The sequence below is a fragment of the Mus caroli genome, unplaced genomic scaffold (genome assembly GCF_978045245.1).
Source record: "Mus caroli unplaced genomic scaffold, Mus_caroli_1 scaffold_2, whole genome shotgun sequence".
Lineage (NCBI taxonomy): Eukaryota > Metazoa > Chordata > Mammalia > Rodentia > Muridae > Mus > Mus caroli.
The window spans coordinates 59205735-59223280 of NW_028227257.1; the positions used below are offsets into that span (position 1 = coordinate 59205735).

The 17546-nt window shown below is 45.2% G+C and overlaps 1 protein-coding gene across 3 annotated transcripts in view; it reads left to right on the top strand.

The window, feature by feature from the left end:
• The first annotated feature begins 6211 nt into the window (after positions 1 to 6211).
• Positions 6212 to 17546, top strand: part of Tgm5 (transglutaminase 5) — a 38856-nt gene continuing 27521 nt past the window's right edge. Inside the window, exons 1-4 of one of the 3 annotated variants that reach the window (XM_021156274.2) lie at positions 6212 to 6306; positions 14169 to 14363; positions 14889 to 15134; positions 16676 to 16794. In XM_021156274.2, the coding sequence (XP_021011933.1) occupies positions 6297 to 6306; positions 14169 to 14363; positions 14889 to 15134; positions 16676 to 16794 (570 nt within the window). In that variant the 5' untranslated portion in view covers positions 6212 to 6296. The remainder of the gene's footprint in view (positions 6307 to 14168; positions 14364 to 14888; positions 15135 to 16675; positions 16795 to 17546) is intronic. The other 2 variants (XM_021156275.1, XM_021156276.1) reach the window with 2 other exon arrangements.

Here is a 17546-nt window from a genome sequence, read left to right on the forward strand (position 1 = left end):
CTTCCTTCCTTCCTTCCTTCCTCTCTCTCTCTCTCTCTCTCTCTCTCTCTCTCTCTCTCTCTCTCTCTCTGCAAACCCTCTGGTTTTGTTTCCTTTCCTTGCTTACATGAGCTAGGTTATCTCAAAGTTCCTTTCCAGTGGGTCATCCCATAGGCCCAGAGTACGATGTTCATTCTATTGCATGGTACACCCAGAGATTAGAATCCAAAGAGTCCATATCCTTTACTTCACAGCAACCCAGTGGAGCCAATCAATGAAGCCAGGTAGGGACTCCTGTGGGCAAAGGTGGCAAAAGAAATGCTCAGGCACTGGAGCAAGGAGTTGGCACATGTCAGGCCAGCTGCACAGCTCCAGACTGTCTAGACAGGGTGGATAGAGTCTGTGTTGCTCAAGACATTTGGGCTGAGAATTTTGGGGTATGTGAGACATTTAGGCTGAGAGTTTCAGGGTCCATGATACCTAGTAGCAATGTGTCAAACAAACCAAAGTTCTCTGGATTCCATGGAGAGACCTTAGATGCCCCAGATATGAAGTGACAATGACAGTTACAGGTTGCTGTGAAGGTCAGATGAGAAAGTGGATTCAACAGTAAAGTGTGAGGTACCCTAATCCCTTTACTTTCTTGGTGCCTCTATTTCTGAGGGTTGGGGGGGGGGCAAAAAGTTCACTTGGGTCTTCTGATTCCAGCTGACCTTTGTGGTTCAGCACCATCAGACCCTCAGCACCATCTCCCTAGACCTAAACCAGGAGCTACATACCAGGAGACCAGAACATTCTCAGGGGCATACCAGAAATTCCTGGCAAGGCTGGAATCAGTTCCCAGGTTTCTCTGGGTCTTAGAAAGGTCTGGCGCTTCCTCCTCATGCCCCTGGTTGATCTGGCCTGTTCCCTGGGGGTGACAGATAAGTGATCTACTCAGGTGTCCCAGTCCCAAGGACACAGCCCTGCCTCAGTCCACAGAGGAAAGTCAGCTGCTCATGGATTTAGCCCAGCTACTCTGAACAAGGGACATGCTGCTGGGATCAGAGCTACCTCCCTGTCACCCCATACTTCCCCCACACCCAGTGACTAATGGTCTACAGGAACCTAATGGAAGGCTAAACCTATAAATTACCTCCTTGGGCACAGAGCCCAGGTTTTGGTTTTTTTTTTTTTTTTTGGTTTTTTCGAGACAGGGTTTCTCTGTATAGTCCTGGCTGTCCTGGAACTCACTTTGTAGACCAGGCTAGCCTCGAACTCAGAAATCCACCTGCCTCTGCCTCCCAAGTGCTGGGATTAAAGGCGTGCGCCACCACGCCCGGCTTAGCCCAGGTCTTATTCAGATACAAGGTCCAGGCAAAAGAGTCACTATTGCTTTCCTGGTCCCAGATGGACTCTGTGCCTCTGTGGCTCTGTTTTTCTTTCTTTCTTTCTTTCTTTCTTTCTTTCTTTCTTTCTTTCTTTCTTTCTTTCTTTGTTTTGGGGCGCAGAGGTGGGGGTTTTCTTTCTTTTATTCCTTTTTATTTTTATTTTTAAAAATTGTGTGTGTGGTTGTTGCCTGCATGTATACCTGTTCACTGTGTGCATGCTTAGTGCCTGTAGAGGTCAGGAGAGGACATTAGCTCTCCTGGAACTGGAGTTATAGATGGCTGTGAGCCTCCATGTGGGTGCTGGGAACCAAACCTGGGGCCTCTGCAAGAGCAGGCAGTGCTCTTTAACTGCTGAGCCATCTCTCCAACCGCCCCCCCCCCCTTTAATCTTTTGTTGATTTCTTTCTTTTTTAGAAGGGCACACGAAATTTATTGGGAAGCTAAAGAACAGCTCTCTGCAGCAGGAAGCAGTTTTGAAAGAGTTGTCCCGCTGTGGTTTTTTCCTCTCCCCTTTCTGATCCAGTGGCACCCATACACAGGTGCCTCCTGACCATAAATTCTCTGGGCAGGATGGACATGAATGCCCCGACCTCTGCTCCAGGTATTACAACTGCCCTAGGAGTGAAGATACTCTAAAAGACACCTGTACCCTTTGACAATCAGATTGTGAAACAATGAATTCCAAGGAATTGGAATATCTCCAGGAATCTTACGCTGGAAGACAGAGAAGTCTGACTTCTGGCGCCAGCCAGTGAGGAAAGAGATTTCACACAGTTCTGACGAACCTGCTGGAGAGACTTGGAGAAGAAACAATAGACCACACCTTGGCTGGGGCTGCTTAGCTATGCATATTTATTTTAAAATATCAGCTGAATGAGGGCTACAACAATAGGTAGACAAAATGGAGGCGGGCCACGGCAGACTGAGGGACCAGAGGACAGGCCCACAGGTCCCAAACCTACACAATGACAGGCAACTGAGGAATGCTGGGAGTGGGAGAGATAGTCTGCCCCAGGGAAGAGCCTTGAAAACATGCATGCAAGTAACATTAGACAGACTGAGCAGGCTGTATTTAGGAATGTATGTAAATCCATATATGCACATTAACGATAGTTATTGGGGGGGGGGAAGGCCATGAATTTGAAAAAGCAATGAGGAATATCTGGGAGAGTTTGAAAGTGGGTGGGGATGGAGTAAGTGTATGATAATCTCAAAAATAAAGAAAATAAAATGAATGTTGGAGGTAGGAGAAAGAAGCTCACTGGGCGGTGGTGCTCATGGTGCCAACAGCAGTGTGGTTTCTCTTTTATGTTCCTTAAATATTTCCATGTAGTTTTAAATAATAAAACCTACAAATATTCAAATATTCACTATACAGTCTTTACCTAAAGAAGTAATCGGGTGAAATGAGAGGAGACAGACATGAGCACTCCCCAAGTGTGGAGTGCATTCTTACTGTAGAGATGAGTGAGGGAGCAGGCAAAGGGAAGAGACCAGGCTGAACATAGCAGGCAGACTAAAGTGGACCATGAAAGTAGAGAGAGAGAGAGAGGAAGAGAGAGAGAGAGAGCGCGCGTGCACAAGAGCAGAGCAGCCGACTGAGAGATGTGCCCTAGCCAAGAGGCCAAAACGGGACTGATTAGCCATAGATTTGTGACTAGGCTGGGGAAGAGAAGCCTTTGAGAGGGAGAGGTTTAGGGTAGGAGGCAGGGGTGAGGAGAGCTGGGAGGAGTCACAGGTACTGAGTGAGACTTGTCTTGTCCCAGGTTTCATCGACACATAACAATAATGATTTACCCAGAATTAAAATTGCTTTATAGACCCTGTGTTAAAAAAAACTATAAAAAATATTTCACGTTTATTTTAATTTGCTATTTGTGTATGCATGTCTGAGTGTGGGTTTGTATACTTGAGTGCAGTGCCCATGTAGGTCAGAAGAGGGCACTGTGCCCCCTGGAAGTGGAGTTACTGGAGTTGTGAGCTTCCATGTGGATGCTGGGACCCAAACTCTAGTCTTTTGCAAGAGCAGCAAGTACTCTTAACCACTGAGCCATCCCTCCCTATACAAACTTCTTGAACTTCATATCAGGTCTCAAATACGAACGTGAAGGGTTTGTGTCCCTGGATATCTTTGTTTGTTTTCCCAGTGTGGCCACATTGAATTAACGACTCCTTTCACTATTATCTGTTTAATTGGCTTGTTGAGGACAGGAAGCCAAGCCTGGCTTGTTAGAGATGCCAGGGCCCAGCTTCTGGCCCTACCCACTCTGGTAACTGTATGGGGAGGGCCGGAGGCAGGGGCAGGCCACTCACTGTGCTCAGCCACCACTACTCTCAAGTCCTGCTCACCCTGGCCGCTGCTCATCTTCCTGCCTCTGCCTGTTCTTATCTCTGCGTGTGGCCGTGGTTCAGGGACTGATCCTTTGTTCATGCCTGGGCCATCTTTCAATTTATCCACTCCACCAGGCAACTAATATGAAATGGGCAAGTGGCTATATTTTAGATACAAAATTAACCAGTTTCTTTCTTTTTTTTTTTTTTTTAAATGGAGTTCTGCGGCATTCAAAGGCTAGCCTAGTAGTTCAAACTCCAGTTTGGTAGAAAATGTTTGGAAGGCTTCCTAGGATGATGATCTAGTCAGAGGCATAGAGAAAGTAGGCAAGACAGAGAATGTGTGTGTGTGTGTGTGTGTGTGTGTGTGTGTGTGTGTGTGAGAGAGAGAGAGAGAGAGAGAGAGAGGTCTCCATCAGAGAACTGAGGGGGCATTGGCCTACCTGAGATCCAGTAGGGGAGAGAAAGATGATCCTCAATGGCTTGTGGGGATGCTGAGAAGTTTAGACCTCATTCATTGTTGGATCTTGAGCAGGGGACTGTTTGTTTGAACTGGCTCTTCAGACAAAATCAGTAGTAAAGAATCTGGATAAAGGAGGGTGGGAAGTCGTCGAGGTGTTGTTATCTAGACAAGCTGGTATTTCAGTGAAGCAGAGTTGAGGGACACGAGGGGAAGAGGCAGATGTGGAGTTAATCAGGGGTTGATCTGGACCAAGGGAGGCACCGAGAAGAGAAATGGCCCTGATCTCACCTTCATGGCCTCTGTGCAGTATCCTCACCACCAAGACCAGAAACGCAGGAGAAAAGGCAGCTGTGCTAAGAGAAAGCAGGGAAGGAATCACTTGGATGCACTGGGCGTCAAGCATCACAAGTTGGCAAAGAAGAGGGGACTGCAGGTCACAGTTCTGGGGATCACCTAAGTCATGGGGTGGAGGGTAGAGGGAGAACAGGTGAGTTCCTGAGACAGCCCTGAGGAGCACCAATGTGGGCATGAGAAGAAAATGACAGACTAGGTGGTGGCAGGGAAATAAAAAGAGAAATGAAAGAGAGGAGAGATAATGGGAGAGAGAGAGAGAGAGAGAGAGAGAGAGAGGAGGGAAGAGAGGGACGGGAGGGAAGGAGTGGAAGAGAGAAGGGTCTGCATGCTCAGAGTTCTAGAAGGTTCCTCAAGATAAAAGCAGGCAAGGGTTCCTGGCCTTCAGAGGGAGTAGATGAGACGTGTCAGGGGACTGGGGACAGAAAGTAGATGGGAGGAGGTGAAGCGGGGAGAGCAAAGCAGTACACGAGCACTGAGCAGACAGAACTGGGAGGAAAGGCAGCAGCCCCAGGGGCTAATAGGCTGAGGGAAGCTGAGTACTGAAGGTGTGTGCAAATGTGTTAGAAAGTGAGTTGGGGCCACAGGTGGCCACTCAGCATGCTTGAGGTCCTGGGTTCAATCCCCAGCACAGCAGCAAACCAATGACCTTGGAGAACTGTATTTATGTGTCTGTACGTTATAAAAGCTGATTAGCCACAGAGAATTGAAAACACAGGAAAGAAAATGACCCCTATGGATAAGTTCCTCAGAGGACCTAGAAATCAGGAGACACAGGAAGAAGTAAGTCAAGGGAGGAAAGGCAGAGTGGGTGGGTATCCCGCCCACTTCTTCACACAGGATCCTGCTTTATCTTCGCCCTTTCTGACTTGCTCCTTAATACAACATAGCCCCCCACGACCCCCTCTCTGAGTGCCTTGGGTATTGAGGGAGGATCACTTTATCAGGAAGCTACATTCTTATCTTGTCTTTTTCATTCATTTAAAAACTTTTAATTTTATGTGTATGTATGTATGTATGTATGTATGTATGTATGTATGTGCCACATGCATGCCTGGTGCCTGCAGGAGGCGAGAGAAGGACACCAGATAACCTGGAACTGGCATTTAATACAGTGTGAGCCTCCCCTGCCCCAGGAAAATCCCGGGACTCACGCTCAGATCCCCGGGGAAAATAGCCCACACTCTTAATTTCTGGACTCCCTCTCCAGCCCCACCTCTGCTAGTTTTATTTGAGATTCACTGTGGGCCTGGAAGGTCTCACTTGAAATAGTGCCGCTGCCTGAAAAAAAAGTCATACCAAGGACAGTCCAGAGTGGGTTCTGTTTGTGCTTACACTCCAGAAACAGAGGGCTCAAGTGCAAGGGCTGGCCAAGGCTCTCTTGGTTGGGAGTAATAGTCTCACAACTCGGGCCCTGACACTCTTTCCCGCAGAGACACAGTCCCCTTCATCCCCATGGAGGCCCCATCTGTTCACCAGTTCCTCCTGGCTCCCTGACCATAGCACCACTGCCCGAGAGCTATCGAAAGTCCAATAGCACAAAAGCCCTGATGGAACCACAGCCTCCACACCTCCTCTCAGCTGTGCAACACTGCCAAGAAAAACCAGAGGGCAGAGCACAAGTGAGAAAACCAGTTGTGCTCTGCCCTGTCAGAGGTGGCAGTGCAGCAGCTGGCCCCACCTCCAGTGTCTCTCGAGCCTCGGCATGGAAGGGGAAGCAGCCACTCCAGGATCAGTTTCCTGAAGCTCCAATCCATCCAGCTGTCTGTGGGGGAGCAGCCCAGGAGCCAGGAGGAGCCACCATGGCCCAAGGTAGGGAAGCCACACGCGGTGGGTAGAAAATGGGGACAGTGAAGATCCAGAGACATCAAGGGCAGGAGGTTGGATAAACAATAAGGACAATAATAAGCTGATCTAGGCAGGAAGCCAAGAGCCCTCAGGATTCATTGGTCCCCTAAGAACCAGGAGGCAGGGTGAAGGCAAACACGGCTGCATGCTACCATGCCTCCTCCACAATAGAGTGGATGAGCAAGGCAAGGGATTAGGGCATTAGGGCATTAGGATTCCTGTCCTGTGACACTAGCTAACTTCTTCACACTGGCCAAGTCTCTTCTGTGCTTCCTGCCTCCGTGTCAGGGTTCAGACCATGTTAAAGTTCTATAAATCCTCCTGTCTTTTCTTTTCCCATCATCCTTTTCTGTTTACATCATCCTCTTTTGTCTAGATGAAGAACACTCTGAAGATGAAATGATTACATGAAGCCAACTCTAAGGGATGCATTTTAACTTACTCTACCAGTGTGACAAGGTCACTTCTATTTACTATAAACAATATAATAAATATTTTACTATTTCGTGAATTTTATGTAAAATGTAAAAATTCAATTACAAAGGAAATATATGAGGACTGAATTAGAGTAAAATAAAGTAATGATTGCAGGTAAAGTTCTAAGTACCTCAACTTCATCTTGAATAACCGTTGTTGTCTCCAGTCTTTGGTGGAGACATTAGCATTTGTGTAAGTGCTGAATGTAATCAGTTGGATCAACACATGTTACAAATCCAGATATTCTCATACTATATAAATATAAACTTATTTTTTTCACTAATAGCATGTCTTGTAGCATTAGGTCTACCTCTCAGCAGTTTCCATTTTGCATGGTATTCTACAGTGTATGATCTATTCATCTTGTCTTCTTTTAATGGATGCTTAGATTATCCCCATTTTTTTTTAGATAGAGAAGCAGTTTTACAGTCAGCGTCCTTATGCGTGCTTCTGGGTACTCATGAGGAAATGTCTCTCTAGATAGTTATGATGATCACCAACTTTGTAAGTTCTTCCCCGGTTACTTCCTTGTTATTTCTTTCTTTCTCTCCTCACTTCAAGAAGTACTCTAATCAAAAATGAACATACCATTTGAACATAGATAAGCAAAATATGGTATTTCAAAATAATGGAATATTGTTTGGTCATGAAAATGAAAGCTAAGCACAATGTTTGGGTGCAGAGCATCCATGTGTCATAGTTGGAGGTTGACTTGGCCTGTAGTGTCTCTGGAGAATAGGATGTGTTTGAAGTGCTTCCTGTTAGGCAGGTGTTGCTCCACCTGATGGGTAACCTTAGTCATGCACAGACCTGAGCCAGTTAGTGCTCTTTGCTCAGTCAACTGGTCTCCTAAGGGATGAGCTGCTGCTGCTCCTGCTGCTGCTGCTGCTCCTGCACCTCTTCTTCTTCTTCTTCTTCTTCTTCTTCTTCTTCTTCTTCTTCTTCTTCTTCTTCTTCTTCTTCTTCTTCTTCTTCTTCTTCTTCTTCTTCTTTTTCGAGACAGGGTTTCTCTTTATAACCCTGGCTGTCCTGAAACTCACTTTGTAGACCAGGCTGGCCTTGAACTCAGATATCTGCCTGCCTCTGCCTCCGGAGTGCTGGGATTAAAGGCGTGCACCACCACCCGGCCTCTTTCTCCTCCTCCTCCTCCTTCACCTCCTCCTCCTCCTTCTCCTCCTCCTCCTCCTTCTCCTCCTCCTCCTCCTCCTCTCCTTCTTCTCCTTCTCTTCCTCACCCTCCTCTTCCTCCTTCTTTTCTTCATTATTATCAGAAAAAGTCAAGTTATTTTCCTATTGGCAAGGCTAGGATGTTCTTCTGAACATGAGTGAAAGTCAGCAATGGACAGCAGCTGTTGGGCAATGAAAGAAATTCTGCCTTGAGACACAAAGCTGTGTTTAACATAAGACAAAGTGTGGTAAAGGCTAGATAGTAGACAGGACCCAGATAAATTACTGAGAGAATCTAAACCATGAAATAAATGCAACTGGTTTTACATAAGATAGAGAATTCTTCAATTAGCAAACATGTCCATGAACCTATGCACCTATATATGTCAAGTCAATATTAAGTGTGCTCATGCAGTTCTGAAAGTGTCATGATTATCTAGTCTCAAAACATCATCATCTCAGAAAGAAGTGGTCCAGAGCCAGGTGTGGTGGTGCACGCCTTTAATCCCAGCACTCTGGAGGCAGAGGCAGAAGTATCTCTGAGAGTTTGAAGTCAGTCTGGTCTACAGAATGTGTTCCGAGACAGCCAAGACTGTGTAGCTATGTAGAGAGGACCTGTCTTAGAAGGAAGAGGAGGAGGAAGAGGAGGAAGAGGAAGAGGAGGAGGAGGAGAAAGAGAAGAGAGGCATTCAGGTCCTTAATCTATTTTCAAATCCTGCAGCCATTTCATAGAAAAGGCATCATACAAAATGAGCCCTCTTAGGTCTGATTCCTTTCAACACTATAATGTTTTTAAGGTCCATTCATGTTGTAATGTGCTCAGCTTACACAAGTCCATATTCTTTATTCATCAGCTGGTAGATATTTGTGTTGTTTGAACTTTTCAGGTATCCCTGTATAATGTTGCTATCAGCATCTGCATGTGGTTTTGGTGTGAGTGTGTACGTTCACTGTATGGTGGTGTACTGTAAGAAGCTAGATCATATGATAACTGCGGTCAACATTTTAAGGAACTGCTAGTGTTCTCCAAAGTGCCGTGTCATTTTGTAAAACCACAAGCAAAGTATGAGTGTCTCAAAGTACTGCATCCTGCCAGCACTTGCTAGTGTCTGTTTTCTTACCATAGCATCCTCACAGGTGTGAAGTAACAGTTCAGGTATGTTTGCCTAACAACCTGAGCGTCCTTCCATGTGCTTAGTGTCTTTTTCCTATCTCGTTTAGAGAAAGATCTATTCACACTGGTGCCCACATTGGGTGGGGAGACAGGCCATAAGGAGCATTTAGCAGCCATGGGACAATCTTCAGGAGTTGGTTCTTTTCGTTTACCACATGGGTCCCAGGGATAAAATTAGGTTGTTAGCCTTATGCAATACGTGCTTCACCTACTCACTAGTGAGCCATCTTATTAGATACAGGTACCCAGTTTTCCATTTGGGCTCCTTATTTTTGTTTTGTCGGATTGATCCATCCATCCATCCATCCATCCATCTACCTAGTTACAAATACCTTATTAGCTATATGATTTACAAATACATCCTCACATTCTGTGGATTATATTTTCACATTATTATAACATTAAAGGAGAAATGTTGTTAAGTTCTGTGAAGTCCAACTTACTCAAGTTTCCCCACTGATTCTGCTTCTCCTGACTAAGAGGCCGTTGCCTAGTTCAAGATGAGGAGGATGTAGCTGTTTTCTTCTATGGGTTTTAGCTCTCACATCCAGATCTTTGACCCATTGAGTTATTTTCTTTTTATATCAGCGAAGTGGGAAGTGAACTTCATTCTTTTTTATTAACATTTCTAGTATTTATTTCTTTACTTTATATGTATTAGTGTTTCCCTGGATATTTGTATGGGCACCATGTGTATGCTTGGTGCCCACAGGAGTCAGAAGAAGGCATGAGATCCCCTGGACCTGGAGTTACAGGGACTTATGAGCTGTCAGGTGGGTGCTGAGAACTGAACCTGGGTCCTCTGCAAGAGCATCCTGTGCTCTTATCTACAGAGCTGACAGTCCTGACACTTCATTTTTCACATGTGAATATTCATTTATCCCAACACCATTTTTTGAAGAGAATTTTTCTATATTCAAGGGTGTTGGATTACACCAATTAATCTGGTCCATTCCTTTTTTTAAATCAAGGCCAGGATGGAGTAGGTAGGTTTCTGTCCTTTTTCCCTTACATCTAGTGTTAATACATCCCTTTCACATTCATGGCCTCTTCTTGTTTGTTTGTTTGTTTGTTTGTTTGTTTGTTTGTTTGTTTGTTTTTTGAGACAGGGTTTCTCCATATAGCTCTGGCTGTCCTGGAACTCACTTTGTAGACCAGGCTGGCCTCGGACTCAGATATCTGCCTGCCTCTGCCTCCGGAGTGCTGGGATTAAAGACGTGCACCATGACGCCCGGCTTCATGGCCTCTTCTTATACTATTACTGTTTAATACACACATATAAAACCACCTGAGGGTCTGCAGAGATGGCTTAGTGGTTAAGAGCACTGACTGCTGTTCTGAAGGTCCTGCGTTCAAATCCCAGCAACCACATGGTGGTTCATAACCATCCGTAATAAGATCTGACTCCCTCTCCTGGTGTGTCTGAAGACAGCTACAGTGTAGTTACATAAAATTAATTTTTAAACCCCACCTGAGTGAATTTGGTGTTGTCCCATATACACTGATCTGTGTCCATGCTAATGCTGCCCCCACATTGCCTTGATTACTACTAGCTTTATAGTAAAACTTAAAGTGTAGATGTGCAAGCCCTTTGTTTTAAGATTGCCTTAGTGCTGAACATAGTGAATGACTGTAATCCCAACACACTGGAGGCTGAGGCAGGAGGACTGTTATGAGTTCTAGGCTACATAGCAAGATACTCTGGTAGCCTTCCCCTCCAAGAAGAAAGAAAAAGATTGTGTTGACTATTATGGATCCTTTCTTCTTCTCCTCACATAATTTTATGATCCACTTGTTAATTCCTGCAAAATGGCAGCTGAGCTTAAAATGTTCAATTAAACATTTTTGAGACTTTTATCCCCCTGCAACCCCTCCCATGCCACCAGCCCTCTGAAACTCATGATCGCTTCTTCTTTAGTTGTTATTGTCACGGATACATTAACATACGTACAAAACCTTCTGAAGTCATTTAGTGTTACTTGTATATACGTGTGCTTAGGACTGACAACTTGGAATTGGCTTGGCTAAGCAATTGTAGAGCTCTTCCCTGAAGAAAATTGATATTCTCCCCTCCCCCAGCTTCTCTGTCATGTCTACAAGACACCAGTTAGCAGCAGGTGTCCTGGTTCTCTGACTCTTACAATCTCTCCTCCCTTTTACGAGTCTCCCTGAGACTTAGGTTCAGGGGCTGACATTGTAGGTATTATCAATGGGGTGGGCAGTTGGGTTTTTGAGTTTTTGATAAGTATTGTGTTGAATCCAGAGTCAACTATCAGTAGCATAATACTGACATTTGAGTGATACTATCTTCTAACCCATGGACATGGAACATTTTTCCATTATTTAAATGAATTTCTCTAAGTGATAATTTGTGGAAAAAGTTTTGCATTCTATTGGAAACGTGTTACTATTCTTGCTACTATAAATGAAATTACTTTTACATTTTTCTCAGGTTATTCATTGTAAGTATATGAAAATGCAGTTGAATTTGCATATTGTTATTGCATGCATCCTGAAGTCTCTTGTTGCTGTGAATTCTAATTTTGGAGTATTATTATTCTTACATCATGTGTGAATGGAGATGACTTTATTTATTTCTAATCTGAATGTCTTTGATCTCTTATCCTTGCCTAATGATCCAGGATGAAACCTCCAGCACACTTTGTCTTTAACAAGACAGGAGCAGGCAAGAACACACAAATCCTTAAGTTGTTCTTTATCTTAACAGGAAAGTGTTTAGTGTTTCACTATTAAATATGACTAACTGTGGACTTTTATAGATACCATTTATCATAATAAGGGACTCCCTCCCTCCTTAGTTTGTTGAATAATTTTTTAACATGAAAGGGTGTTAGACTTTGCCAAACGATTTAGTTCATTAGTTTTTTTAATCGACACACAGCCAAGAGAAAGCAGATACATCTCTGTCCTCAGCTTACATCCAATGTTGGAAAGCAGACAAAAAGTAGCTAAGAGCTGGGTGTGGTGGCACATACCTGCCATCCCAGAGCTCCAAGGCCTGAACAAAGAGGATCAAGAGTTTGCAGCCGGCCTTGGCTGTAGAAGGAGACACAAGAAGAAATAACAAAGATGGCTCGGTAATTGAGAGCACTGGCTTCTCTTCCAGAGGACATGGGTTCAATTCCCAGCACCCACATGACAGCTCACAATTGTCTGTAACCCTAGTTCCAGAGAATCTGGCACCCTCACACAGACATACTTGAAGGCAAAACACCAATGCACATAAACTACCAATAAATTAATCTTAAAAAAAAAAAACCAAAGAATATCTGAATTCCTTATGCTGAGGCTGAGAAGAACAGACATTCAAGAAGAACAAATGTATTGACGTAAATGAGCTTATGAGCATGACACAGGCATTAACTAGTCAGCGTAAGCAGTTAAGATTAAGAGTGATTCAGTTCGGTGCTGTAGAGTGCACAAAATGGGAAGAAGGGTAGACCCATTCAGGCAGGTTTCATGAAGGAGGGAGGGAGGGAGGGAAGGAGGGAGGGAGGGAGGGAGGTCTTTGGGACAGGTAGGATTTGGCTGAGCTGTGGAGGGATGTTCTCATTTGCTTTCTGTTGCTGTGCTAAAACACTGACCAAAAGCAGCTTAGGGGAGGAAAGGGTTTATTTGACTTAACAGATTATACTCCATCACTGAGGAAAGCCAAGGTAGGAACCTGGAGGCTGGAACTGAAGCAGAGGCCATGCAAGAGTCTGCTTACTGTCTTGCTTCCCCGGCTTGCTCAGCTGCCTATCTTATACCACCTAGAACCACCTGCCCAGAGATGGTTCCACTACTAGTGGACTGGGCCCTTCCACCTCAACCATCAATCAAGAAAACGCCCCATAGACATATCCAGAGGCCAATATGATGGAGGCAGTTCCTCAGTTAAGATTCCCTCTTCCCAGATGTGTTTAGGATTGTGTCAAGTTGACATATTAACTATGACAGAGGATGTTCTGAAATGAGGCCATAGCAGGAATAGAATAGGAAGACAGGCTGCCTGGAGGAAAGGACCAGTTCTGGAAGTGGTGAGAATTGAGAATAAAATATCACATGTACGGCTAATGAATGTGCTATGTACGACGGACTGGAGAGAGTCCCTTAGGACTTTTAAAGCAAAAGAGATGGCGTGATGAACTGTGAGGGAAGGTGGCTGGTATGGTAAGGGAAGTGGTGGGAGAGATGCTTGGGGCAGGAAAACGCTCAGAGCTTATTAAAGTCACTAAGGGTGAGATGAGGAGAGTGGGCCCTTGGAAAGGGACAACTGACCCAGGCAAACTGCAAGGGGTGGCTGGGAGTACTTGGTCACATAGGAAGTGACAGGCTGAAGAGATGGGTGAGCCTGATGGAACTCAGGTGACTGGGGACCATGGCAAGAGGACAGTCAAACAAGAAGCCATCTGATACTGTCCTCTGGGAGAGGCATACTAGAGAACACCTTGTTTACTCTGTTTTGGCAGAAGCTCTTGAAGACTTTCTGATCTTGAGTATGCAGACAATCAGGGCACTGGACACTTGGTATTGGTGGTTGTAAAGAACCAGCAAGTTGCTAAAAGTGGGGCAGCTGTTCTAGAGGCAGGCAACCCAGAAGCCTGCTCCCAGGTTCAAGGACAAGTGAGACTGGTAACTTGAATCCCAGGAAGTGGGGATCAGGCTATATCTGAAGGCTGGGCTGAAGGGAGCATCAAATCTGGGCAGGCCTACAAAATAAATTAGTCAGAAAACGAATGTGCCTACAGGTGTGTGCACGGAAGGGGTTGCTAGAGGGTAAAGGAAGTAGAGGAGGAAGAAAGAAAGGAAGAGGAAAGAAAGGGGTGTGTGTGCATGGCATCTCATATGATCCCCGACCTGGATCTATTAAGGTAGTGTTACAGACTCTATTCTACCAACATGGAAACTCAAGTGTAATTGCCAAGTTAATTCCTGGAGTTTGCATAACTGATAAGTGTGAACAAAACTGGACTGGTCTTCACAACCCTGATTTTTGTCTGTCCCAGGCTGCCCCATCACAGGACTAGAGGTGGCCCTCACAGACCTCCAGAGCTCCCAGAACAATGTTCAGCACCACACGGAAGAGATCAGTGTTGACCGGCTTGTTGTCCGCCGAGGCCAGGCATTCTCCATCACCCTGTACTTTAAGAATCGGGGCTTCCAGCCAGGCATGGACAGTATCATGTTTGTGGCTGAGACTGGTGAGGAACTGGCCCACAAGATGTGTGTACATATGTAGTTTGTGTGGTGTGTGTGTGTTTGTGTGTGTGTATGTATGTGTGGTATGTGTGTATATGTGTGATATCTATTGTGTATTTATGTGGTGTGTGTGTGTGTGGCGTGTGTGTGTGTGTGTGTGTGTGTGTGTGTGTGTGTATGTATGTGTGGTGTATGTGTGGTATGTGTGTATATGTGTGATATCTATTGTGTATTTATGTGGTGTGTGTGTGTGTGAAATGGACCATGTGGTGTGTGTATGTGTGAAGTGAACTGGAGTGTGTGTGTGTGAAGTATGTATAAAGTGAAGAATGTCTGTGTAGAGTGTATATGTGGAATATGCGTGTGTGTGGTATGTATGCATGCATGTATAAAGTAGAGCATCTGTGTGGTGTATGTATGTATGTATGTATGAAGTGGAGTGTATTGTGTTAGTGCATGTTCATTGAGTAGGCTCTTAGAGGAATGGAAGATCACCATAAAGAGTCTTGATTATTCTTCCCTCCTAGGACCCTTGCCCGATCTGGCCAAAGGGACTCGGGCAGTATTCAGCTTCACAGGCAGTGGTGGCCCAAGCCCCTGGATTGCGTCCCTGGAAGCCAACAGGGCCAACTCCCTGGAAGTGAGCCTCTGTGCTCCTCCCATAGCAGCCGTGGGCCGATACCTCCTGAAAATTCGGATCGACTCCTACCAGGGTTTTGTCACTGCCTACCAGCTGGGGGAGTTCATCCTGCTCTTCAATCCCTGGTGCCCAGGTGGGGCAGGGACCCGCTCGGGCTCCTTCACCTCTATCTCTCTGTCAGTGCCACCAGGTTTCCAGGCCCTGGTCCTTGGCCACCATAAGCTCCTTAATCCCTTGGATTCAGTACCTGACCTCCAACAACTAAGCTGGGGAGATCTTGATGTTTATTTACATATTTAGAATTTCTAAATTATGTTTGGATTAAATAGTAAACTACTATTAGGGGGTGCTGAGGAGATGGCTCAGTCATGAAGAGCACTGTCTGCTCTTCCAGAGGTCCTGAGTTCAATTCCCAGCAACCACATGGTGGCTTACAACCATCAATACTGGTATCTGATGACCTCTTCTGGTATGCAGGCATACATGCAGATATAGCACTCATACACAAAATAAGTAAGATCTTAAAAAAAAAAACTATTATGTTTAACTACCATTAACATATACCTTCATTATCTTTTTTGTTTTGTTTTGTTTTGTTTTTTTGTTTTTTTTTAGACAGGTTTCCTCTGTATAGCCCTGACTGTCCTGGAACTTACCTTGTAGACCAGGCTGGCCTCAAACTCAGAAATCCCCCTGCCATTGCCTCCCAAGTTCTGGGATTAAAGATGTGTGCCACCACCGCCCAGCCATTATCTATTTTTAAGTTAATTTGGACTTTTTAATTTTAAAGGTAATAAATGCGCACTATTTTGAATTATCTGAGGAAAGAAGCAAGTGATAAAAGTGAGAGGAAGTGAGAAAAGGAAAAGAGAGAAAAAAGAAAAAAAGAAAAAAGAAAGAAAAGAAAGGGGAGGGAGGGGAAGGAAAAAAATAAAGGGGAGCTATAGATTATAGATTTAGATGGAGAGAGAAGGGAGAGAAAGATAGGGGGAGGGGGGAAAGGAAAGTCTACATAATCTAAGATAGTCTCCTAGCTCCATTTTCTCAGTGGAAGCCTTGTTACTGTTCTCTGTGTAGCCTTATAGAACTATCTTATGCTTAAATATGTGCAAGTTTGTACACATCTGTAGCTTGAGGCCAGGACCACATAGTGAGTTTCACAGGACCGCATAGTTTTGGCTACAGAATGAGACCCTGTCAAACAACAGCAACAGCAGCAAAACCAAACACACACACACACACTTTTGGCCTCCAAGACTGGGCTTCAGAGGTGAACACGGGAACATAGGGTCTGTCTGAGTGGCAGGAGGACCTCATGCATGGCTTCTCTCCTGAGCTTGTATCCATGCCCTAGAGAGAACAAACATTGGGATAGAGGCAGAAAGCAGGTACAATCATGATCAACAGCTGCCACATCACTGGACCAGGGATGTTTGGCTGGGAAGATCCACCCTACAGTTCAGGGTCACTTCTGACTTCATTCATGAACCTCCTACTGTTCACCATACTAGTCCAAAGCTTGGACAGAACCCACCTCAGCATGGGGTCCTTCCTGTACCAGCTTCTCTCAGAACAGCCCCAGTTGCCCTCTCCAGAGAGCAGATTCTATGGGACTGTTTGGAAAGAAATGCACAAGGTGGCTTCTACTTTGTGTCTTCTCACTTTGATTCCCAGCGGATGCAGTGTATCTGGAGAGTGAACCCCAGAGGCAGGAGTATGTTGTGAACGATTATGGCTTCATCTACCAAGGGAGCAAGAGTTGGATCCGCCCATGCCCCTGGAACTATGGGCAGGTGAGTCTCAGACCACATACGTCCCAAACTCCTAGGGAAAGGGATCCAGACAGGGCAAACTGATTGTGCTAACTAAAGAGCCCGTGTGAGAAGCACCTCGGGTTGCTAGGGAAGCAGCCAAAAGAGAGAGGAGAGAGGGCTCTTTGCTGGTCACATCTACTTGACTAGGATTTAAGGGAGGAGCAGCTACGGGGCAGTAGAGGGTGGTGGGGGTGGGGCGCAATCATAATGGAAATGATCGCATCTGACATTTGTGCCTTACACTGAGTTTGCTGTGGGGTCTCACCTCTTACTCTGTCACTTTATCCTGACAACACTGCTGCTGAACCCAGTATCAAACAGTATTACACATATGCAGTCTGTATGTGCCCCTGGACATCTGTACCAGAAACAGAGCTGGTGAACAGTCTTCCGTGACCCCATGCCAATGCCTGTTAGTTTGTTTGTTTGCTTGCTTATTTGTTTTGACAATAGGCTTTTTTCATTATAAGGAATACATAATTGTTAGAACACAAGAAAGAAAGAAAGAAAGAAAGAGAGAGAGAGAGAGAGAGAGAGAGAGAGAGGAAGGGAGAGAGAGAGAGAGAGAGAGAGAGCAAACTTTGCAAACCTGGTTACCATGGTGAATGCCTGTATTACCAATGACTGAGAAGCTGAGGCAAGAGAACTTCTAGTTCGAGGCTAGCCTATGATGCATAGAAAAGTCCTTTCTGAAAAACAGGGGGTTGAGGGTGTGACTCAGTTGGTACTTA